At 36.2% G+C, this 26,024-nt stretch overlaps 2 protein-coding genes across 4 annotated transcripts in view; one reads left to right on the top strand and one right to left on the bottom strand.

Annotated features, from left to right (window-relative positions):
* Positions 1-17,014, top strand: part of SLC25A40 (solute carrier family 25 member 40) — a 47,032-nt gene extending 30,018 nt beyond the window's left edge. Inside the window, exons 11-12 of one of the 2 annotated variants that reach the window (XR_006104472.1) lie at positions 13,608-13,708; positions 16,707-17,014. Coding sequence is in view for 1 of the 2 variants with exons in the window: in XM_042472532.1 (XP_042328466.1) it covers positions 6,407-6,438 (32 nt within the window). In the remaining variant the exon portion in view is untranslated. Of the gene's footprint in view, positions 1-6,406; positions 6,454-13,607; positions 13,709-16,706 lie in introns of those variants that run through there. The other variant, XM_042472532.1, reaches the window with a different exon arrangement.
* The window catches only part of RUNDC3B (RUN domain containing 3B), a 41,025-nt gene that overhangs the window by 10,558 nt on the left and 4,443 nt on the right, over positions 1-26,024 (bottom strand). For both annotated transcript variants that reach the window (XM_042472529.1, XM_042472530.1), the window contains exons 2-8: positions 21,351-21,466; positions 17,423-17,556; positions 16,809-16,894; positions 15,577-15,666; positions 13,764-13,844; positions 11,196-11,364; positions 8,492-8,649 (exon numbers count right to left, since the gene is read on the bottom strand). In XM_042472529.1, the coding sequence (XP_042328463.1) occupies positions 8,492-8,649; positions 11,196-11,364; positions 13,764-13,844; positions 15,577-15,666; positions 16,809-16,894; positions 17,423-17,556; positions 21,351-21,466 (834 nt within the window). The remainder of the gene's footprint in view (positions 1-8,491; positions 8,650-11,195; positions 11,365-13,763; positions 13,845-15,576; positions 15,667-16,808; positions 16,895-17,422; positions 17,557-21,350; positions 21,467-26,024) is intronic.

The raw sequence follows: 26,024 nt of genomic DNA, 5'->3' as shown, positions 1-26,024 counted from the left end.
ATGTATTATGGCTTCTTTTTATTTCATCCAGATAAACACAGAACAAAGGCCAGAATTTAAAATACAATTTTGTGTCCGTCATTTTCTGCAGCAAAGTTTAAAGTTCTCTTATTCATGGCAAAGTTGGCACTTTAATCTCCCAGTGCTTTTCTTCAGCAGCAGCTAAAGTTACAGTGGTTTGAGTGTTGGACTGCAACTCTGGAGACCAGAGTTTGTTTCCCCACTTGGGTATGAAACCCATTGGGTGACCTTGAGCAAGTCACACTTTCTCAACCTCAGGGGAAGGCAGTGGCAAATCTCTGAACAAATCTTGCCAAGAAAACCCCATGATAGGTTCAACTTAGGGTTGCCATAAATCAGAAATGAATTGAAAGCACACAGCAGCAGCAGCAAAGTTACGTTACTTGACTTTCTTCCAAACAAGTTATCACTGTATAATTTTACTCCCACAAACTGGAAAGAAAAATAATTAACTAGATTTTCTGTAAGTATCTCTGGTGTGTGTTTTGTCACATAAAGCCACTCCAAAACACTCTTGAAGACAAATGAAAAAGTGCCTCAAGGGAGGGTGGGGGGAACAGGTTTACTATTTTGAACACTTTCAGTCAGAAGAATGATAAAGAATGTTGTTTCTCAAAGTTCAAAGCCATGAATGCTTCACAACAGGGGAGATATTCCATATGCAAAAAGATTGTGTTTATAACTTAGCAGGACAGCCACATGGCTTGATTTTACTTACCAGTACTATGAATTCTCCTATTGGGTAATCTCCTTCACATATCCCCTCTCTATGGAATGAGTTCTCAGCATCAACTTGATGACTCAAATCTGTTGAAATTTCAAATGTCATGGATGTGAGCCCATGCAACAATGCATGTGGTGTGTTATCTGCTTTCTAGTTACTTATTAGTATAGTGTAAGAAGACTCCCAACAGCAAATAAACAAAAGTAACCCTAATGCACTGAGAAGATCTAAGAATGAATGTGGATTTATGGAGGAGATAGCAATAGTAGAATTCTAGATACTGTCATGCAACATAGTTTTCTGCTGCTCATGGCATTTCCTACCATTTTCACTACACAATTTTTCCCCAAGGGACAAAAATTTTAAACAACTCCGTAAAAATGCTCAACCTAGTAAAATATAAACTGCTAAGATCATGTTATATTATTAGTGGCAATCTTTCAAAACCACCATTCACACAGACCAGATCAATTTTCTTTTATTATGTTATGTTTTCTATGTTAACTCAGCAGAGAGCACCACTTTCCAAATTCATTTTACAAAGTTGATTTTGAAAGTAGCTACAAATCACAGAAATGTTATAGAACAAATCCACATTTTAAAGATTTTAACAATAAGATGTAGATTATTAGTTTGGATAGAATCATAGAATCGTAGAGTTGGAAGAGACCACAAGGGCCATCCAGCACACATATACTTCATGAAAGTATCAGACCCACCCCAACAGTACAGTCCTATACATGTCTACTCAAATGAAATTTATCTGAGTTCAGTGGGATGCAGTGTCAGGTAAGCAGAGATTCACTTCAAGAGATTTTCATGCTTTCAATAAAAATGACAGTATCACCAGTCCTGTTTTATTTTTGTTTTGCATTTTAAGTAATACAGAGATAGAGGCTGATAGCAGTAAAATGTCAACTCAATCTTAGATCCCATTACTTATTTTATCATTTAGGGACCAGAACCAGCTGCTTGACAGCAATACTGTTCTAGGTATAATTCTTTTTCATACATTATTTTGTAGTAGATAGTACAATTTCCTCTAAAAAGTTATGGCTTTTTGTTTTGTTTTGCCTTCAACAAGCCTAAGGGAGAGGCTTCTAGGGTGCCGTTTTCCATTTGAACGTGAAGTGGATCCGGGGGGGGGGGGGCTGCACACAGCCTTTGGACCACGTTTGGTCCACCTCTGATGCAAAGCAAATGGTCAGGAGTAACAAGCATTCCAACTTTAATATTGCAATATTTTAGATAACTATTTTAAAAGTAATGAATATGATTACAATTCTTTTGTATCTAATGTGGTTTGTTTCACAGTTTTAATACTTTAAATACTTTATGCCATTCTTCCAATTCATGTTTTTAATATCTTCACACTAACATTTTTATTTATTTTATTCTGCCCATTAGGCATATCTTTGTGGCCAAGAGGACCAAATTTAAAACAACTGGCACTGAAGCTAATGGGTAAAAACAAAATAAAATCAAATTTCAAATAAGGTATTTTAAAAGCCAAGTCAAAACAACAATTAAACATACATGAATAAAAATCAAATCCACCACCTAAACCAGCCAGTCTCGCCTCTGCAACAAATTTAGATGTCAATAGTCCCAAATATATCTCTATTTTATTTTTAAATCTCCATTAAATAAATGGATGCCAGAATTTATTTAAATGTCATGACATGTTGTGGTGAGTTGTGGATATCCAAATTGAGGGCAAAGAGCAAAGGAAATCAGAAGAGACCTTTACAAAAAAACATTGAATATTTAACAAAACACGCCACATTTTAGATTTATAAAGTTAAAGTTGTCCCATGCATTGTGATCTATTTTTCACTCCTCATTCAGCATTCAGTTTCAAATGAAACACCAGAAGTACCAATTATATGTTTTTCTAATCACTGACAGGACTACACAACTATTGCTAAGCATCAAACTCAATTATAGACTGTTCTAATAATAATAATAATAATAATAATAATAATAATAGGATTTATTTATATGCCGCCCAATCACTGGGAATCCAGGCGGCTTACAACAGAGGGGATAATAGATGGTTCCCTGCCCTCAGGCTTACAATCTAAAAAGACACAAACAAAAGGAGAAGGGAATGGTGGGGGGGGGGGGATTCTGTTCTGCTCTTTCAGTAAAATTTTCAGGCACTTTTAAATACAGCCATGAATTTGACAATGGTCATTAGCAAGTACTAAGCCAGCTTTCAACAGAGTTTAAATTTTCAAACTATAGATTATTTTGTTAGGGAAAAACAAGTGATGAAATACATATCAGATTATCAGCTGACTGGCATTTTTCTTATATGAATAACCATTATTATTTTTGCTAATAAGTCCACAATGGAACATAAAAAAAATCTGTCCAATAATGCTTCATATTGAAAACCAGCATGGTACAGTGTAGTGGTTTGAGTGGTGGACTACAACTCTGGAGATCCGTGTTCGATTCTCCGCTTGAGTATAAAAACTCACTGGGTGACCTTGGGCAAGTTACACTCAGCCTCAGAGGATAGAAATGGTAACCCCCCCTTGAAGAACCTTGCCAAGAAAACCCTATCAAAAGTTTACCTTAGGGTAGCCATAAGTCAAAAATGACTTGGAAGCACACAACAACAATGCTATATAGTAATTTGCAACAGAAAAATTCAGAGAATTAGTTCACTGCTCTTAGTTTAATTAAACTCATTTGCATTGTTTCTACTTATTTTTAAAACACAGAATAAACTCTGCCCCTTGTCTTTATACACTGCTCTCCTTTTACAGAGAATGTACTTCATGCAAATATGGCAGCATGTTGTTTAGAATAGCTATGACTGCGGTTAACAAGATGATTCATTTTAAGTTAACAATGAGTCAATGCAATCTAAGTATTAAAGTATTTTATCAGATTCACAGGGAGCTATCAATCATCTGAGATTTGAAATTAGAAGTAGGCAGTTCTGTTGTGTTTATATTACCTATGAAAAGTTCCCAATGATGCGGAAAACAGTATACAGTGTGGTCATTGCACTTGCAGATGCATCTTCCATGAGAGCAATCCTTCTCCCTCCTACCTTCCCATGTAAACTGTATCTCCTAAAAACCTGCTCAAGAATTCTGGAAAACTGTTGAGAGCAGCCTTTCAACACCAGAGAGGGGTGCAGTGGGGGAAAGGAGAGGCTGAAAATCCCAGTTCAACCACAAACTTTAGATTTTGGGCAATATTTTAATTATTTTAGTTAATCTGAGATCCACCAATGAGACTGCTTGTAGTACGACTAAGCACACTGCAATTTTTAGAATATGAAACAAAATAATAAGTACAGTATGCACATTTAGAGATGAACAGCAAAACAGTATTGAAAATGACTGATAACTACCAAAACCAGATTAAAATTAAGTATATTCTCTAAATACAGAGTTACTGTGTTTTTTAAAAAGCTACTCAAGATGGACTACAAATTCATCACAACAAAATTATTTACATTAAAAAACATACAGTCTCTTGTGGTACATTAAAGACTAGCACATTTAATATGGCCTAAACCCAATTGTTAGTCGCGGCTATAGGGGGGGCCATTAAACCCACTGTTGAATGGTAAATTAATACTTAGGCAGTCTTATTTGTTTCAACCGATCTAACTTTAGCTGAAATTGCCAAATGTCAAACTGGCCAAAGACTAAGGTTTTTGTGAACTGTATAGTCTACCTCAGATATAGTCTACTTCATCAGAAATTTTATGAATTCTTTAAAAGTGGACTACAGTCCATGAGAGCCAGTGTGGTGAACATCGGACTACAACTCTGGAGACCAGGGTTCAAATCCCCGATTGGCCATGGAAACCCACTGAGTGGCCTTGAGCAAGTCACATTATCTCAGCCCCACAGAAAAGCAAAGGTAAGCCCCCTCTGAACAAATATTGCCAAGAAAAACCTGTGATTAGGTTCTTCTACAGCAACAACAACAACAACAAGTCAATGAAAGCTAATGGCTAAATATATGAGTTAAGTCTAAGATACCATAAGATTCTTTGTTGGTTTTCCTGCAAGAAATTTAACACTCTGTTGTTTTGTTATTTGCTGTCAAGTCGGCTTCAATTTATGGCTGCCTCGAACATGCACAAGTTAGTAATGGGTTAGTCACAGTGCACACTATGTTTTATATATATTGTGTTGCCTAATGGCCTGTTGGCTGAAATAAAGGTATGGTTGTTGTTGTTGTAAAGGTATAGTCTTGATAGAGAAGGAACTGGAAAAATTTGCAGCCTTCCACATGTTGATGAACTGCTCAGCTTACCCAAGCGTAAGTTTTAATGGGAGTTGAAGTACAACAGGTTTCCCTGCTTTAAAAATATAACAAACCCCTTTGTAGGCATTCATTCTTGATTTCCATTTTTATCATTAGCGTTGGTGTTTTGTTTGTTTGTTTAGTTTTATTACTTGGTTTTAGCATTCTAAGGATTTGATGCTACTTTGGTTGAATTATCTGTTTTTATTCTAAAACCTGCTGTTTTAATCAATTGGTGTTTCTAGCATTTGTTAACTGCCCTGAGATATTTTGCTATCGGCTGTCAAGCTGATTTTGACTTATGGTGACCCTATAAATGAGAAACCTCCAAGAGCCCCAGACATCAACAGCCTTGCTCAAGTCTTCCAAGCTGGAGGGCCACCTGTCAGGGATGCTTTGTGTATTCCTGCACGGGGTTTGTACTGAATGGCCCTTGTGGTCTCTTCCAATTCTATGATTCTAAGTTTAAGGCCATGGTTTCCTCATCCTACTGCCTTCTATTCCTCTTTTCCATTGAGTCATGTCACCTAATGATATGTCCAAAGTAGAATCGTCTTAGTTTCATTATTTTGGCTTCTAGTGAGAGTTTAGACTTGATTTGCTCAAGGACCATTTATTTGTCTCTTTGGCAGCCTATGGTATCTTAAGAATTTTCCTCCAGCACCATATTTCAAATGAACCAATTTTCTTCCTATCAGATTTCTTTATGTCTAGCTTTCACAATCACACTTGGAAATCGGAAATACTGTGGCATACATGATTATGACTTTTGTTTTTAATAATATATCTTTACACTTGAAGATGTTATCTAGTTTCCTCAGGACTGCCTTTCCAAGTCTTTGCCTTCCTTTGATTATTTGATTATAATCTCCATTTTAATTACAGTAATGACTGAGCCAAGGTATAGAAAAATCTTAATCTAACATATAGCCCCGTGGAAAATGTTAAACAAATAAATGTGCACATGCCCACTGCCAAAGATTTCTAATCTGAGTATCAAGACCAATGTTGAATTGTTATGCAGACAATTTTACTCTAAGTAGAAATCATAGACCCTACACAGAGAATGTAAATCTTATAATTTCAACTATAATTATCACATTTGAGTGACAACTATCTATATTGTCAGGCCTTTAATGCCAAATATGTAATGTGACACTATCACCTTTAAATCAGCCAAACATTCATATGTTCCTCCCAGACAAGTATGAACTGCCAAAGGAAAGACTGCCTTATGGTGCTGATTTTGTGTGCTGATTTCCTGCAAAGAAATGTGTTTGGGAAGAGGAACTAAACAGATGCAATATATAGGTGTTAGTAACAGTAGGTTGATCACAAAAGTGCCCTTCCATTCAACTTATCCTTCTTATTCTACCACAGGAGTTGAAATTGCTCAGCCTTCCAGATATTAATGAACTGCAACTCCAGCAGTACTAGCAACCATAGTCAAAGGTAAGGAAAGTCATCATTCAACCAATCTGGAAGGTTGCATAATTCCCACTCCTGGTCTATCCCTGGTGCACCAGAAAAAATAAAATCTGCCATGTGACAAACCAGTTTCAGATGGGAACTCTAAATTCACTTTTTAAAAGAGTAAGTTGCTAACCATTATAGTTACAAAGATATCTTAGAAGCCATGCAGACAATAACCATCACAGAGTAAAAATTAGTTATACGTACAGTGGTTACAAAAGGCAAAGTAGAAGATGCTTCACTTGAAACAGTCAGCTTTCTCCAGTAACACACCACAGCCTACTTGGAGGAGCCACAACTGCAGCTTCTCCCTGGACTTCTAATTCCTTCAAACAGACCGAGCATCCAAGACAGGACCCTACTATCTTGAAGACTTCAAGCTTCTCAAATACATATGGATGATCTCTAATTCACTTTACACCACTTCTTCTCTGACTGCTCACATAAAAACAAACTTCCAAATAGTAAAATGTTTATATTACATGCATTTTAATGTAACCAGGTGTAATTATTTTAAAAACAAGTTTGCATATATTGAACTGATTTCTCTGAATAAATTATAGTAATACCTGTGCAGCACAGGTGTTCATTTCCAAACAGAAGACACAAAAAGCCAGGGAATCTCAGGAAATTATGGGATCAAGTACAAACACCATGGTATTTGTACTTGAACCAATACCTGATGAGCTGGTGGAAACTCTATAACTATGCCTGCCTGCAAGGGGAGCAGCAACAAGAATAAGAGGGAAGGATGGAGAGTTTTCCTCTTTAGTTTACTATACAGTGGACCCTTGTTATACGCTGGGGTTTGGTTCCAAGATCCCCCGTGTATAACAAAATCCGTGTATGCTCAAGTCCCATTAAATGTAATGGCATAGCAAAATGGTGTCCCTTATTTAAAAAAAAGGAAAATCAAGGTAACTTTATACTTTTTTGGAACATTTTCAAACCGTGTATGCTTGAATCCGTGTATAAAAAATCCGTGTATAAGAAGGGCCGACTGTATTGTGTCAGTGCAGTACTATCTGATACTCTGGCTTGTTTCCACCAAAAGCCAGAGAAAAGCAGAACAAACCCTGCATTGTTTCTCTGGGTTTTTCATGTGTGTGTGTGTGTGTGTGTGTGTGTGAATAAGCCAGAACTCTGGTAGATCTGGATGACACCCAGTAAAGTCGGGGAGGGGGTGAATCTGACAACAGGCTCCGGCATGCCAATTATACTCAAGAAGCCATAATTCCTAACTCTACCTAACTGTCATGTTCAAATATGATCAACATTTTTAATAACACTAAAACTAATGAAAAATCCAAATAAAATGGTCTGTTCCTAAAGATCAGAGAGGGCTAGCGTGATGTAAAGGTTTGCATGTTTGACTACAACTCTGGAGACTAGGGTCGAATCCCTGCTTGGCCATGGAAACCTATTGGGTGACCTTGGGTACGTCATACTCTCTCAGCCTTAGAAGATGGCAAACAAAGATCATATGTTGAAATATATGTACACTTGGAAGATTACCATAAAATTTACACAATATAGCATTACAATTTTTAACAAGACACCATACTTTTGATGCATGTAGCAAAATCCCACTTCCAAACAAAATTCTGAATATAACAAAAGTAATTCATTTCAGATTATAAACGGGAAAAAGATCCAAGCTGTTTCTGTTTATACATGTAATCCTTAAAGTAGCAGTAAACCTTAGCTGCCAAAGCAAATTTCAAAATGCCATTTTTTTCTAGTGCGCATACTGTCCACAAGGACTGAAAAGAAACAAAACTTGAGCTATATTAATTTCTCAAGCATTTAAATGGCACTTGTTTGTTGAAAGATCAAAACTTTTCTAATCTAATTATCTAATAATTGTCATTATTATTTCACCAGCTTACTTGCTGTTCACCGCTATGATCTTTGGAATAGCGGTATATAAATAAATAAATAAAACAAATTATTATTATTAGTAGTAAAATTTCTGCAATGCATCTAACTTACAGCTGATCTTGCAGTTCCACAATGATGTACTCAAGTTGTTCCTTTTCTGTTTTATGGGTCATATTCATAGCTTCTATCTTCTGACGTAATAGCTTCTTCTGAGAGATGGATTCAGCCAGCTGAGTCTCTCTAAGACGTACTAGCTCTTCTAGATAACCCTAAAAACATAACACATCTTTACTGTGGCACAAAATGTGCAAGTCAAATAACACATGTTATATAGAGATCTTGTAGCACCTTTGAGACCAACTGAAAGAAAGAAGTTGGCAACATGAGCTTTTGTAGACTTCAGTCTACTTCCTCAGATGCTCCTCAAAGACTGAAGTTGAAACAACCCTTGTGGAGTGAGCCCAGGATATATCTCTGAAACTGAAAGCTTCATCAGAGACAAAGATGGCAATTAAAAATGTGTGGTGGCGATTACTTTCCCTTCTTGCAACATTAATAACCGAAGCTCCTCATTCTGTTTAGATATAATGAGTGGTTCATACTTACCAAGAATGGTCATTCTCATAAGACTGAAGGAACAGTCCATCCCCACCCAGAGAAAATAACTAGTAATAAATTAATAAAAAATGATAAAAATAAAACTAAAGTTAAGATAAAATAACAGTAATTATAATATTGTAAAGAGTTGTAAATTTATTGTTAGAATGGTTGATAAAGCTATAAAACAAACAAGAGAAGTTTGAGGTGAAGGATCCTGCCTCTTAATGTTGGCATGAGGGATAAACCCATGTGTCAACTGTTCCTTAAGTCTCATGGAGAATGGCTGTACCAGATAAACATCCAATAAATTCCTGTCTTCTAAGACACACTACTCACCAACACATAGTGCCATAGTGTTACATCTCTAACAGAACTGTCTGCAATACTTTGTGTTCAGCCTAGAATAGGAAACATGTAGTTGTACCAGGTGGATGGAAAGAGTTTGCATGGAATTTATTTGTTGAAGTGGTAGCTGTAACTACATTTTAGTTTTAACAGTTGAATTACTTCTTGAGACTACTTCAAAATAATTAAACAGCTTGGATATTTTAAATACCTAAAAAGGGTTATTTTGAATATTCAAAATAAACAGGAAATTATGCAATTTTCAGAGTGAAATCAAGATACTGTCTCTAAGTAATAAAAAAGAGATTAAACTGAATAACTATGGAAGAGGCAAGATGAGTCAGCATATATAGTGGTGAAGGATGATGTTCACTACAATCAACATGAGGGTTTAGGTATTTTTTTATACATGTTATTTTTGTGAGCCCAAATTAATGATTCACACTACACATTAGTCTGCCCTCAAAGCAGGTGGAATATATACAGAACAGCAGTCAATTAAGTGCAAGCACATATTGCTGGAGCATAATAATGCACATCACTTTGCATTACTCATAGCAGTATGACATGCATCATTTCAAGAGAGCTGAACAACTAACCCCATCATGAACACTCTCTTCTGTCTCTTGTAACATTTGCCTCATCTTTATATTTTAGGGCTCTTCATACAATGGAGAAATGGATGTCCTTGTAAACTGTATAATCACACACAGGTTTTGCGTTCATGATGGCTAAGGACAGATGTAAGAGAAACTTTGCACCACTGTTGCCCAGCTTTGTGAATGAAATCAGAAATGTGCATTGTCAGCATTACTCTGTTTTAAGTAAGGAGACAAATAAGGCTATGTCAAATGTTTTTCTATTTCAATATTCAGGTCATAAACAGAAGTTTCAGTAAACAATAATTGCTCATATCAACTTTTATCAACTGTTCCCATTTTTGGAAAACTTTTTTAAAAGAACAAAGTTGATCCAGGGATTGTACAGGTGAAAGTTATCAGCCAATCAGCTTCATGCACAGCTGGTTTCATGTTTTTCACTCCGCAGATCCCAGTGATGGAGGGGAATACCAAGCCTAATTATTCTTTACATGTTTCATCTCAGTCTGGATTTGGAGGCATTATACAGTTGGCCCTTCATATCCGCTAGGGTTCTGTTCCACACACACACACACCCCGTGGATAACAAAAAACGTGAGACCTCAAGTCCCACTGTTCCTAATGGCACCACACACACAGCTGCATGCACACACTGCCATTGGGGTGAATGTGGTGGGGCCATCTGTATATGTTCAAATCTGTGGATGACAAACCCACAGATGGCAAGAACTGATTGTACCAACCAATCTGTGCTTTGGTCAGCCTTGTAATATCTGGGCCATGTATTTCTTCACATAGCTACAACCAAGGCCACTCAATTGGCAGAAAACTGTATGTCATACAAAGAGAAATCCATCAAAAACTGTGCCACTGTTGGTAATTTAAATCTTCTCACAAGTTACAGAAATCATCATTTTAGAGACTTGAAGGTTTCTCATTCATAGGGTTGCCGTAAGTCATAGTCTGGCAAGCAGTGCCAGACAGCCTGTAGTTCTTGGGAAGTCTGGGGCAATGTCCCTTTCAGTCTATCAATAACAATGTTAATTGTCTTATGTATTTCAATGTAAAGTGAAATTTGAAATACTGCTAGTGAGCCTCATTTCTGTTCCCCAGAGCTATCTCTCTTTCCCATCTACTAAATGTTGTTCAAAAATCCTCAGCTAATTCATACCAATTTGCTCTTGAATAACTACTTTTGAAAATATTTTTCTAAAGTTATTTTTATAGAATATCCAACTATTTGTGACCACTTCAGCTCAATATAGGCTTACCTTCTGCTCCAGTGTGAGTCGGTATTTTTGCTCAACCCGTTTGCATTTGTTGTACCAGCTGTTCTCACCCATGTTGAAAGGAGGACCAATATTTTCTGGTGTACTGCTTTCACTGCCACTGCTGCCCAATGTTCTTAGCTCTTCTTCATCACTACTGATGCTGTCAGAACTTAGGGATCAAATTTGAAAGGTAAGAATAGCTTGTTAAAAAAATTAGCTGAAAAAGGCGTACACTCCAGTACAAATCTGGCCTATTTTAAGAGTGAGGATGGAGAAACATAATGAAGCTGCAAAAAGCCAGGTGAAGAGGGAGAGAACAAATGCTTATACTGGAAATTCAATATTGTAATAATTAATATATTCTCATTAGTGTAATTTTTGTACCAACTTCCCTCCCCATGTGTGAACTGAAAGATCCTCACCTGCTAGTAATAGGACAGCAATGAGGCAGCCAATCTAGATTATCATGGAAGGGAGTTCCACAACCTGGGAGTAAACACTAACTACTGTCTACCTTCGGCAAATATGCCTATGATAGTGGTGAAACCAAGAGAAAGATTTCAGAGCATGGGCAAGCTCATACAGTCTTTCAGATAGTCTAAATCCAAATCCTATAAGACTGACACTTTGAACTGTACCTAGAAACTGACTGACTGACCAGTGAAGTTGTAACATGGAGTTTCTGTTCTCCCTGTAAACAGCCCCAGTTAGCAGTCTGGCCACACCATCTTGGTCATGGTCAAGTTTCCCACGCTTTCCAAAGACAGCCCCACACAGAATCTGTTACAGTAATCTAGATGATAAATAACCAAAACGTGGTCTCTTCCAACTATGATTCTGTGATTCTGTTTTCCCATGGCCAGGCAGACATGTCAAGGAACAGGGATAGCTGGTGCACTAGGTTTAGCTGTGCAATTGCATTTCTGGCTGCTGCTGAAACTTGGACATCCAGCCTCAAGGCTGAGACTTGGAATACACCAAAACTGTGAGCCTGAGTTTTCATAAGGAATTGTAACCCTATCCAACATATGAATAGTCTGATTTGCTTTTCAACTGAGCCCTCATCCATTGCAACGCTGACACCAGACCAGATGATTTAGCACCAAAACTATTTCCTTGAAATTACATGGAAAGAAGAGATAGGATTGGTGTCATCCGCATACTGTGACACCAATAACAAAAACTTTTGACAACTGCCTGTATATGTTAAATAAAATGGGGGACAGAACTCAATCCTAAGGGATTCCACAAGCCAGCGGCCAGGCCATTAAACAGAATTTTACATTTTTGAGCTCATACCTTCAAACCCCCCAAACAAACAAACAAAAAACCCAGTTGTCTCCAAATCCTGTCTGGTCTTGTAAGCTAAGCAAGGTTAGCCCTGGTTAGCACTTGGAAGAGAGATCACCAACAAATACCAAATGCTGTAGCCTATATTTCAGAGGAAGGAACTGGCAAAACCACCTCTAAGTATTCCTTGCTTAAGAAAACCCTTTAAAATTAATTGTGTCACCATAAGTCAACTGTCGACTTGATGGCACATAAACACATAGCTAGACACTCTTAGAAAAATAAGCAGACTCCTATCTCGCCTCTGCCATTGGAAGCCCAGCTTGTTAAAAGGGGAAGAAAAGAACAGGGGTGGCCTTTTCTATATGGCAGATATTTGAAGTTCCATTCAAAGACAACAAGTTGTCAACATTTTGATTTTACCATCTGTGTATGGGAAATTTTCCCTTATGTAAGAGTGCCATTTGGATTTTTGGGGCTAAGTTTCACATTGTCTTGAGTCATCTCAAATAAGTGGACAAAAAAAAAAATCCATGGAGAACCATGAGTCACGCTAATCTCAAGACAAAAGTTATAACATCATCCTGAAGAGATTGTCTCACTAGTCAAAGGTAGGCTGTCTGTTAATTGTTTAAGCTCCAAACATTATCCTCCACTTTCTTGGGTTTATACTCTAGTATTGGCAATCTCAAAACCTACACGGTGCAGCTCTGAATTGTCTTTATAAAATACCAAAGCAAACCTCCCCAGCTTCTGTCAGCTTTCCCTAGGAGTTGATTTAAAAGCTATTTTTCAGTGTTTTTAATATTGAAATGATAGCAGCTAGATAGATTAGAGCTGGAGTCTATCTTTTAATATGTATACATGTGTATACATGTTGATAGAAGCCAATGTGGAATAGTGGTTTGAGTGTTGGACAACAACTCTGGAAACCAGGGTTTAAACCCCTTCGGTCATGGAAACCCAGTAGGTAACTTTGGGTAGTCACACATTTTCAACCCACAGAAAATCCTGAGTTAGGGTTACCATGACTTGGAAGCACCTGAAGACCTACAACAACAACATGCACATTTATACATGCATATGACTGAGCTTTAAATCACAACATAAATTCCTTTTTAGTTCACAGTTTATGAAGCCAGAAGACAAGCAAGATAACATGTAAAATGACCTGATCGAATAGTAGTATTCCAACCTACTGGAAGCAACATATGAAGTGAAAGGTAACATTAAAATTAGACTGCTATCACTAAACTTAAAATGCAAGAGCGAAGGTACCTTTGGGTGAATTTCAGGTATGGTGTGTAGTCTATCACAGCTGGATAGTTGCCATCCAAACCTTCACCCTTGAGGCAGAAGCTAATACAAAGTGAGAAATCAGTAACTATTTTAAATGAAGAAAATTAGATGATAGTGACACTGAATTATTTTAACATACAATTTGATTTTCCTTAACAAAATTACAACTGCAGAACAATTTGCAGTAAATTAAAAGTCAGTCTCTGATGTAGGTACTTGAAATTCAGTTACTAACTGTTTCACTGGCAAGTAAGAGGTCATTGCTTTTGTTTTTAACAATTGCTTTTACACATATTGACTTCCATGCATCATTACAGATTTCAACACAATTACTTGGAGGGAGAGCTTATGTGTATTTGACTTTATTCTTCTCAAAGGTAAAACTGAAAAGAAAATAGGGGAATTTACTGTCCTATAATATCAAGGCAGCTGAAGTTACTATAAAAAGCAGGGTTTCTTTTATCACAGATTGATGTTCTTTAGAGGATATGGGCCTTTCTGCAAGCACACTAAACTATAATTAGCACTACTGAAAGGGAGACTACCAACAAATGGTATAGGCTATATTTCAGAGGAATGAACCGGCAAAATCACCACTGAGTATTTGTTGCCTTAAAAACCCTATGAAATTCATGGGGTCACCACAGGGCGAAAGGCGAGTTGAAGGCACATATATACCCAAAACACACACATACATGCATTTGAAGGCGTCTCAGGCTCAAACACACCTCCCTTCCCCTTTACTTCTCCACTGCATCTGTAAGGAGAACCCTACATTTGTAACAAGCTAACTACAGCTTGTTGTTATTCCCAGAGCTGCGGGAGCCCTGGCTAGTTTATAATCTTGATTTGGTAACTAATGGTAATTATTTATTATTTATTTATTATTTAATTTCTTATTTAATGGTAATTATTATGTCACTATTTTCTGACATTTATATGTAAAAGGGAACACAAGTGAGCTCAAAACTCAGAGTGGGAGCTTCTGAATTCATCCACATCCACAGAAGGGACAAGGGACCATGCAAACTTAAGGCTCATGAAATCTTATTTGCATGATGTCAAATCATACCTTACACATTATGTCCAAATTGGCAAGTTTAAGTACCAATTAACATTTTAAATAACAAAAATAAAATAGCTTATAATAATCAGCAGCATTCTTGACAAAACTATAATCTCCTACCCTGCTTTGATGTCATTCATCAAAGCCTACTTCTTCAGTCTGAAAAACAATGTGCAAAATTAGCTGGACTAGTTCTCCATTAAAAAAAAAACTTTTCTTTGTTTTATTTACAATTTTTAATCTACCGGTACTTGTTCATACACTCAAGCAATCAATCTAAGATGACAATGCACAAAACATATAATGAATGACTTAATCATGTTGCGTGACCCAGGATATAACAATCATTGCAAGGCAACTTCAGGGAAAAAGTGTTTGGCTAAATTTCAAGTAACTGTGCTTCCTTAACAGTAATAAGAAATTCTTGATTTCTACTTTTCAAAATTTATGGGAGAATTTTTCTATACAGCTCTATCACAGAGCTCTACCACAAAGTTTCCCTAAACAATTTGGAACATTAGCAAACATTTTCTAACAGTAAACTAGACTTAATATAGCATAGAGATTTTAGGATGGGATTTTGGAAGACATACCATTTATATGGAACAAAATAAACTAATGGGCTTTAAGAAAATTCTCAACAGTCAATATTTTTAAAAAGCAATTTTATTTTCTATCAACATTTTAGCATAAACATTATTTAAATCCATTGTAAAAAATAGATACCTGAAATCAATAGCATTGAGTCCTAGAAGCATGCCGGCAAGCATGTTTGCTTCTTCCCCCAGTACAATTGCTCCATCTTCATAGAATCTCCTAGAAAAGATTAATTTTCAGTTCAAATACTTTCAACCACTTTACTGATGCAACAACTACTGAAATTACAAAAGATAAAATGTTAAGATAAAGTGTTAATGTTGGCTAACAGCAATTTCAAATACACAAAATTAATATAATTATTTATTCATAATTACAGCTGTATTACAACAATTCTGCCTATATCTATATCTATATCTATATCTATATCTATATCTATATATATATATATATATATATATATATATATATATATATATATATTAAGATATCTATATTTTAAGACTGATGCTAATATGCTTCAGTTTATATTAAAGTAAGGATATAGTTGTATGATTGTCATATAGAAATTATTTGAGTTCTAATTTTCATTATTAGGCACAAAACTGAAATCTTAACACATCCATTTTTTCACAGTATCCGTCTGCTGTTGGGGTTCACTTCACCATTTCAAAATGAAATTATTCAAAATGGCATCAGTTGACTATAAATGTATTGACTATACAGTCAGAAAAAGCAGTGTTCCTCAAATGACTTGTGTACACTGGACTCTACAATGTTAACTTAAAATTTTCCATCAGGAAACCATCAAGAAATCCTGGATAATAAGAGAATGCAAAAAAAAAAAAAGGGGGGGGGGAGATTACTACTGGATTCACAGCAGATCACAGAAAAGGTCACAAGTTCCCAGTAACTTAGTAGGGTTTTTTCCCCAGATGAATATTACAGGTAAAAAGGCAGTACTACAGACTTGCACTAGCGGCATGTTAGTTCCTGTCAAACTAAACTTTGAGCAGAATTAGTCCTATTTACTCCTGGAAGCCTACAAACCATAGCAGCATTTTGTATGTGAAAGACAAGTGTGAAGGAGAGAGAGATACAAACACACACAGTCGAATGTACAAAAAATATGTATTTTGGTATTCTCGTGTCAAATTTAATATATATGTGTTAAATTTAATATATAATTTGTATTGTTGTTAAATATACATATACATTGAGATTTAAAATGAAACCATGTTTGTACTATTCAATTACAGCTGACCCCATAGAACTCTGAAAGAGGAACATTAGCAGCTAAGAGAATCACAGAGGAACTGTGAAATCCACTTTAATATTTTGTTAAACAAAGGCATTAACACCTGGTTGTTTTGAAGTCTCTCAAAGCTGTTGAAATATATTCAGACAAATGCTTTTCCATAAGTGCTACTCTGATCCAAGCTCTCCCCTGAAAAAGAAGAAGCCATGAATTGGGTGTTATTAAGTGAGCAACTAAATACCATTTCTATATTGAAAAACCAGTCAAGCTGACAAAAGTAAAGCCATGTCATCCTATTTCTAATAGAACAATACACTTCCTACTTACTGTCAGATCATATGCAGTCAAGTTGATTCCCAGCCCTGAAAAATAAATTCTAGAGCAGAGGTTGGAAATATTACTTTTAAGATTGTAACTTCCAAAATTCCCCAGCCAGTATGACTATTATTTATTAAATAATAATAATAATAATAATAATAATAATAATAATAATAATAATAATTAATAATAATAATCATCTCGCTTTTCCACGATGATCAAAGCGGCGTACACTACTTTTCCCTCATTACACACATACATCTCAGGATGAATTTAAGTATGCAGATATTAATCACAGTCAATGTTGTAAAACCAAACAGTTATGGTTCAAGTCCTTTATTTACACTATAAAGCTCTTAGCCTATTTTCAGCATGTGATGTTTCAAAATGAATTCTCACCTTAGCTCTTGAAGAACCAACATTTTCCATATTTTCAATGCTACAGATGCAGTTATGTGAAACCTTGCGACAAGCCACCTTGATATAATCCCAGAAGCTACGAGGGCTTTCATAACCAAACCAAGTCATTTGACCTGAATCCAAATGTCAGGAAGAAAGGAAATCGTGAACATTAAATGCATAAATTATAAATTTCCTGTCAATTCTGTCTTCTGTTCTTTAAGAGGGTGCAAAGCCTTGATAATATAATAATATACTACATGAATTAAATACTAATACTATTAAATACTAATATTAATTAAAGTTTGATAGCTGAGGGAAATTAAAACCTGGATATGCTCAACACAAAGGAGCAAACATGAAGGAAAGAAACAGGTAATCAACAATGGCAGTTGCCATTCCAAATCTGAGAAGAATGGAGCTTCTCTGCCAAACTATCCAGTGCTCCTCTTAATATACACACAGACACACACCCTTCTACTCTTAGAAAGTTTCTTTCCACCACTGCCTCTAAAGGTGCCATACACCTGCATACCTTAGTTAACAGAGCTTTTGAGGAAGAAATCTCATTTCACAAAATATTTTTATGCCTGTCCAGCACCCCGCCCCTTGTTCTCTGTCTCACTAGAAGTTTTTTTTTAAGAAGCACCAGCATTAGGAGGATGGTGAAGGAGGGCTGGAGAAACACAAACATTCAGTTTTGAGAAGCATGTCTGCAGTAAACAATGCAATAAATCTTGAGTGAAGAAAGAGCAGGAGTCTACACTAGCTAATCAAACTGTAGTCAATGTGTGCCTCCTTACAACAAGCAAGGCAGACAAGACTTTGGAATCCCTTATGGAAAATGCATAAACAGAAAAATGAACAAACAAGGTGACAGCAGATAAGCCTCCCCAACTAGCCCCAGCAGGAAAAAAAAAGGGGGGGGAGGAGAACACATCTGTAAGTTTGGCCACAAAAATGGAAATTATTAGAAAAGTGAACGGGGGGGAAAAACATCCCTCAATGCTTCAGTCATCTCTGGAAGATTTCAAATGTTTTTGTGTATTCGTGCAATGCTTACCTGACCTGGTTTTTAATTTCACATGTACTGTACATATCTTTACTTCTGAATGAAAAGCTTGCTGAAACATGTCCACGTTGCTCTTCTTTTTTGTGATGTAGGGACCTATACCTATTTGTTCCATGTTATTTATGCCTCTGGTACCAAAGTTTCTGTCAAAGAAGTCATGCCCAGGAACACATCTACTTCGTTTGCTGAGCTACAGCATTATGGTCTTCAAAATTTGGTAAACTTCCTGCCTTGTCTATATATGCTTCTTGGTGCCCTTGACAAAACTTCTTCACTTTTTTGACTAAAACTTTACCAGGAATATGTGATTTTTTTTCTTTTGTTTTGATAAGTGGATTGGATAAGCGCTCCAGCCACTTACTTCTTAGCCATTCCCCTTTATTCACCTTGAAAGACAGTTTGTCTAGATTAAAGGGAAGTAAAACTGGAAGGATTACTTTTTTTCTTTCACAGTGATAACAGTGAATAAATTATCAAGTGAAAAATTGTTACATGCCTCATCCCTAAGACAATAGTTACATTGGGCTTTAAATCCAAATGAAGAAAACTGCAAACATTTTAGGTAGCAATCTATATTAGAGGTTGGTCTACAACATTAACTCAGAAACTGTTGACTGCACCATCAGCTTTCCACCTCTTAATCATGCACTCACCACAAGAATACAGTACTGTATAAAGATACTCACTTTTCATGTTAATGAAAAATAATGAGGGAAAAATTAATGTGCTTTCCATTATTAAAACTTTAGAGCATAATTAGTTGCAAGAAAACTGAGTAAATGGTTTTTTAAAAGAAATAAAGCAGTAGCAATGACTCTAAATGTGGATCCAAGATATAAAGTTATGGTAAATATTACGACCTTTAAATCTTTAAAGCCTGTTAGACCAGAATATCTAAAGGATCAACATCTTGGTATAAATCTGACTGCCTGTTGAGATGATAATGCTTCCCAAAATAAACTCAACAGGTACTAAGGAAAAAGCCTTTTTAGTGGTGGTTGTACCCAGAAACTCCTTTTCAAGGAAGGGTTTTCTCCAATACTTTTCTGTAAGATGGTTAAAATTATCTTTTATTGCAATTTTTGAGGCCAAAAAATGCAACTCCTTTATTGGATGATTGCTAGAGGGTCTTTAGTCAAGGTATTTTTATAGCAGTTAGTAGTTTTAATCATTACAGACGACAATAATAATGTGCAGTCATAAAAAAGACAGTGAAATGGAACGTGTTTATGATAAAAGAACAAACCAAATTCTTGTTTTGTCAACTAAAGAATATTTCAGTGAACAATCTCTTTTATGTTTGTTGAGAAAAAATCAGTTGTTTTTAAATAAATCACTACACACACACACACACACACACACCAATCACTAAACATCCTCTAGACCCAGTATAACAATCCTCAAGTATAACCTCAAGCGTTTCACCCAAAATGCACAAGATGATTATTGCCCTTTAACTATTCTTGTCTGACAGGAATTCAGAGCATTTAATTCCAATTACATCTCCTGTATTATGTCTCTAAGTTATTGGCAAGTGTCAATAGCCAATATTTCTCTATGTATGCAATAAACTTCATTTATCCTGAGTATATGTTTATTGTTCTGCCTGACCTTATTTAGAACTGACTTATTTGTTCTCCATGTTAGTTCTTATGTTTCTCACTCTTTTATTGAATTTATGCAGCATTCATGAATACTTGTGAATTTCTGTGATTCTCTTCAGAGCGTGCAAGGGATGCAGGCAACCTGCTTAGGAATAAAATAAACCTATTTCACTCTAGCAAGAACTGGGATCTAACTGCATGGCCACATTCCTATCTCATGCAATAGGAAGAAAGCTAGTTAAAAAGGGGATATTCCAAACTAGTGCCATATTTGAGGAGGTAGAAAAGATACTCACCACTCTCTGAATAAAAAATATCTTAAGAACACACTGAAACATGCCTTCACTGGAAGAGACGTCAGTTAGTGCATGGGGTTTGTGTGCAAAATGATTATCAATTATTGCAGGGCGTTCATAGTCAGGGACCATTTTTACATTGGCCAGGTTCTTGGGGAATGAGCCTTGTTTGTTTGTGTGTATATATACACGTTTCTCGTGTGAAGATTTTTTAAATTTAAAAATACATTTAAAATTAGCTATGTATATGAAAAATCAATTAAAATGAGTAGAAATGAATGAAATATTGTTTTTTCTTTAAATGTTAAATTAATTAAAATCCTCCCACTCTAAAATTAAATTTATAATTTATATATAAATTAATGTTCAATGTACTTAAATTGGCTTTCATTAGTATGATATAGACTATTGATATTGAGCCAAAGTGAACTAAATTGACTATGATGTAGACTATCACAATTACAATTTTGCATTTAGTTCCTTTTTCCATTGATTATAATGCATTAGAACCACTAAATTTCAGCAGCAAGTAACATGTAAATTAAAAAAAAATTATGGTAAGTACTAGACCCATAATAAATACACTAGTATTAGAGCTTTATCTTATGAGAAAACAAAGCCAAAATGGAGCTGGAGAGTAGCAGTTTTCTCTGTGCTTTACCGCATGACATCGTAGAGCTTAAGTTCTCTTCCCGCAGGAGATGGTCATCAAAGCAGGTTTTTTCTTGAATTGATTTTTCCAACTAGAATGGAAGACTCACTTTGATGACCATTTCTGATGACTGCAGGAAGAGAACTGAAGTGCTATGTCAGTTGGTAAGGCACAGAGAAAGCCACTACTCTCCGGCTCTCTTTTGCCTTTTTTCTCCATGCGATAATGTTTTAAATCTCAATTACACACCCTTAGACAAGAATTATTTTTAGCCAAAAAACATGTTGACGCACAATTTAAATACCTTTAAGTCGATGGCTTAGAATTTGTTCCAGAATGGCTGCAAAATTGTTGAATTCAGTAGAAGAATCATCAATAGTTTCAAAACAGGATCGATCAATCAATGTCTTGATAGAAAACCTATGGTATATTAAAAGCATGAGAACAATTTGTTTTTTTAGATATAATGCATGATGGGGTACATAATATTTTAGGGGAAAATATACCTTGAAATTAAACATACATCACTGAAGTTTAGAGAGCTCAGTAATTTTAAAAAACAAGCTGACTAGAGTTCCGTTTATGAAAATATATCCCCCCACTCTGTATCACTCTGAAGTATGCAAACACTTGTTATTCTACAACTGATCCAGCAAGTCATCTGTATATTTTAAATCAGGTATCCTTTTATGTTAAGTTGTTTGATTTACTATATTTAACATTATTTGTATTGCTAAACAAAAACCATGCTTGCTTATCAAATGTATGGCCTGTTACAGACTGCCAAAATAAAGCTGCTTCGGGTCTCTTTGGAGGTATGCTATTTAAATGATGCATGCACCCTAAGAATCCGGAAGCTGCACCAAAGCTGCACTCCAGTGCTTAGGAATGGAGTGTGGCTTTGGCGCGACTTCCGGACTTTTAGGACCCATGCATCATTTAAATAGCATACTTCCAAAGAGACCTGAAGCAGCTTTATTTTGGCAGTCTGTAATAGGCCTATAAGACTAGCAATGTTCAAAAGTGAGCCATTCTGTTAACAGATGTCATCAGAACACTGTCTCTTAAAACAAAAAAGACTTTTAATCATCAAATAAATTGCAAACACTTGAAAGGATCATTTAGATAATAGCTGGCAAGTAATTACTTGCACATAGTTTTTTGTGGGGGTTTCAGGCTATGTGGAGAAAGGGTTCTGGCACTCTGGGGTGACACGATTTTATGGCAGAGTGGGAACAATCTCTTGGAATTACCCATTATTTTAAAAACAACAAGCAAAATATGTCCCCAAATCTCCATGAATAAATATAATTAAAAAAAATTTGAATGATCAAAGTAACTTCTTGAGACTTTGGCTATTTCTTCCAAGTAGTGAATAATTATTACAGCTAGTGCTTCTATTCCCCCGCCCCAATAGCAGTACGGTGTATGATATGTAAAGTTATTGTTCCAACCGCTAGAATTCTCAAAGTGATAAAACGTAATAGAAAGTTCTGATTATAAACATTTCTGGCAGAAGAGAAAATTATTACAAGTATCAGTAAAGCTAAGACTGTATTAGTTGCTTGGAGACCATTTTAACTTGCTAAAAGCAGCAGGCAAGTGCCCAATTATAAGGCTTTTGTACTAGAACAGAATCGATGTAAAATGGAGAGAAAAATTAATCTGTATCTAAGGAGCAACTGCGCAGTGCAACACATTTTGCTCTTAGAGGAAGAAAAAAAAGACTGCATTATCCTTAAAGCATTTTGTTATGGTTCAAACTAACAACAGGATACAAAGTGACACAAATCTGCAAGATCACGAGAGCAGAACAAAGACATGGGGTGAGCTATTACTTGGATTCTGTGAAGCATCCAGGAATTCTGTGCTAGAAAACATGTATTCACATGTTACTAAACATTTAATTTTTTTATTTTATATTGCAATCATTTATCTCCCTTCCTTCAAGACATATATCATCTGTCTATACACACCCGCATTAATAAACCCACAATAAAAATGACAAAGCTAGGTGCTTGCGATTATCTTCACCTGGTTGCCTTTGTTTCCTGGAAACACCGCTCACAGACTAGTTGATAGTAGGAGAGGGTGGGGTGTCAGTCCAGCTAGTAATTAATCTCTATAGTTAATAATCTCTAATAGTTTTAATCTCTATAGTTTTATCACAAAATAATCTCTATAGTTTTATCACAAAAGAATTTGGGGTATTTTAAGGCAGAACAATCTCGTATGTCTGGTTTCTAAATCAAAGAGCTAATTTAAAGGTACAGTGGGTCCTTGGTATCTGCTGGAGTTTGGTTCCAGGACCCCCTCTGGATACCAACATCTGTGAATGCTCTAGTCCCATTATATACAATGGCATAGAGAAATCGTGTCCTTTATATAAAATGGCAAAATCAAGGTTTGCTTTTTGGATTTATTTATTTTTATAATAGTTTCAAGCTGTGGAGGGTTGAATCCACAGATGCATAATGTGTGGATACGGAGGACTGACCAATTTCAACCAGAATTGAATCAAACATAAAGTAAGTACTGTATATAGTCATGTATAAGTCTAGAAATTTTAGTCAAAAAATTGACCCCAAACTGTGAGTCAACTTATCTATGGGTCAATATAGGTACTATACTTTTACTCTTATTTTAAAAGGAGTCATCCCCTGGTGAAAGTCAAGCATGTAGTCTGTCCTGGAAGCACTGATCCTTCTCTATTTTCTCATCCATCCAGCCTTTAGGATGTGCACAAGCAGTTATAGCTGCTGGATTTTTGTAAGGGAAAGGGGGAAAAGCAACCCATTTAACAATAAGGAAACATTCTTCTAAAGACTGCAAAGCAGTGGGAAGAGGGAAAAGTCTGGTCTTCTAGTGCAGCAGCACATTGAACAGAAAATGAAACACAATAAGCAAGGTAACTGTTCTACTTGCCCAGCACAGTTTTGCATACCATCAAAAATTTACCTCTTTACATAAGCATTCCCACTATAATCAACCCCTCTTATCTCCTACCAAGAAATAACCATGAGAATCAATGCAGTACAAAACCTGGCTTATACACGCCTACTCATAAATAAGGACTGTTCAGGAATAACTATGGGCAACAACTTCTGTAAGCATCTAAAATCCCTTTACATATAGTATTAATGATGACAACAAAAACAAGCAATAACATTCTCAGAGCAACACAGAGCAGCTTGGAACACAATAGGAATCACTGTCAAAACAAAAAAGAGCAAAGTTGGTTGTGTGAGAGACAGGATGAAGCTAATAAGGAAAAAATTATGGGTAGTTTTAACAAGAAAATAATACAAACATTCCCCCGCTATACCAAGAGGTCTTTTTAAAGGGCAAGACAACAACAAGAACAATAGAATTTTACAAACTTCTGATTAAAGTTTTGACTGAAAGTAACACCACTGTGGTGTAGTGGTATGAGCACCGGACTATGACTCTGGGGACTGGAGTTTGAATCATCGCTTGGCCATGGAAACCCATTGGATAACTTTGGACGAGTCACATTCTTTCAGTCTCAGAAGAAGGCAAAGTCACACACACCTCAAACAAATCTTGTCAAGAAAGAGGGTCATCACAGATAAGAAACAATTGGAAGGCAAACAACCAGAATACCAAAATAAATATCTGAAACATACATTCTTGTGTTGTGTGACCTGGAAATTGACTGAGCTAGCTGTTCCCCCTCATTCACAAACACATGCAGTTCATATACCTGAGTGTATGACTGTCTATCTTACATGTACACATAATACTGTATATACTCATGTACAAGTCTAGAAATTTTAGTCAAAAAACTGACCCCGAAAACCTGAGTCGATTAACCATGTAAGTACCGTACTTTAACTCATATTTAAAAAGGAACCATGCCCTGGTGAAAAGCAAGAGCATAATCTGTCCTCGAAGCATTGATCCCCCTCTGTTCTCTCATCCATCCAGCCTTTAGGATGAGCACAAATAGTTGTTTCTGATGGAATTTTGTAAGTTGTTTGGCACCGTTTTCCTTGCTTCATACTTTAGATATTTGTCACATACCCCTAGGTTTTACCCTCGATTTTACACAGGACATATCAAAATCCATAATTTAGGCCCCCAAATCTACCCTCGACGTATACATGAGGTCGACTTATAGTCAAATATATACGGTAGTCAAAATTAAAGGAGAGATAGAGGTTTAGAAGCCTCCTGCTTCACTATGCAGCTACTGTCTTTTTTCAAAGAAGCAGGGCTGTTCTCATCATCAAGGAAATGCATATTTTTTATCAACAAATCCCTTGTTTCTGATTCACTGTGGTAAACCCCACAGAAAGATTCTGTTTCCTCTGGTTGGGAGAAGGTGCAGGAGATACCCATATATAACATCAAGACATTGCAGGAACATCTAATTCCCTGCCGGGTACCCTAGAGATTTCTGTGCCACAGGAAGAATCCCATACAGACTTCTACTCCTTTTACAGATGGAAAGAATCACTCTGGTACGCAGAAGACACAGAAAGAGAGAATTTCCAAGCAAATTGGTTTGGTTTCATTTAGGACAGAGAGCTCATTGACTGTAAGCAAAGCAGCTGAGGGTATCACTAATCTTTCATGATGATGGCATACACACTCCTCATGCCTATAGTAGCACTTCCACTGACTGAGCTCCTATAGTATACTGTTTAGAATTATCAAAACATTCACAAAACATTCACAACCCCCTCCCCCCCAAAAAAAGGTCTGGTTTACATGTCCTGACATTCACAGCTATTATGGCCACTGGCCTTGCTAACTGGGGATGATGGGAGAAGTAATAATTCTAAGATGTGTGGAGGGTCAGGTTGGAAAGACAGAATTAGCCAATGAAGGGACTTATCTGGAGGATGTTCTCCGGCTCCATTATTGATCTGTACTGTATTCATCATGCTCATCCACCACCATCAAGACCAGCACTAGGGCTATTCCCATGGCCCACACAAGTTTTTCCACCCTA

The sequence above is a fragment of the Sceloporus undulatus genome, chromosome 6 (genome assembly GCF_019175285.1).
Source record: "Sceloporus undulatus isolate JIND9_A2432 ecotype Alabama chromosome 6, SceUnd_v1.1, whole genome shotgun sequence".
Lineage (NCBI taxonomy): Eukaryota > Metazoa > Chordata > Lepidosauria > Squamata > Phrynosomatidae > Sceloporus > Sceloporus undulatus.
The sequence above is the reverse complement of the archived record's forward strand: the minus strand, read 5'-3'. Positions and strand labels throughout refer to the sequence as shown.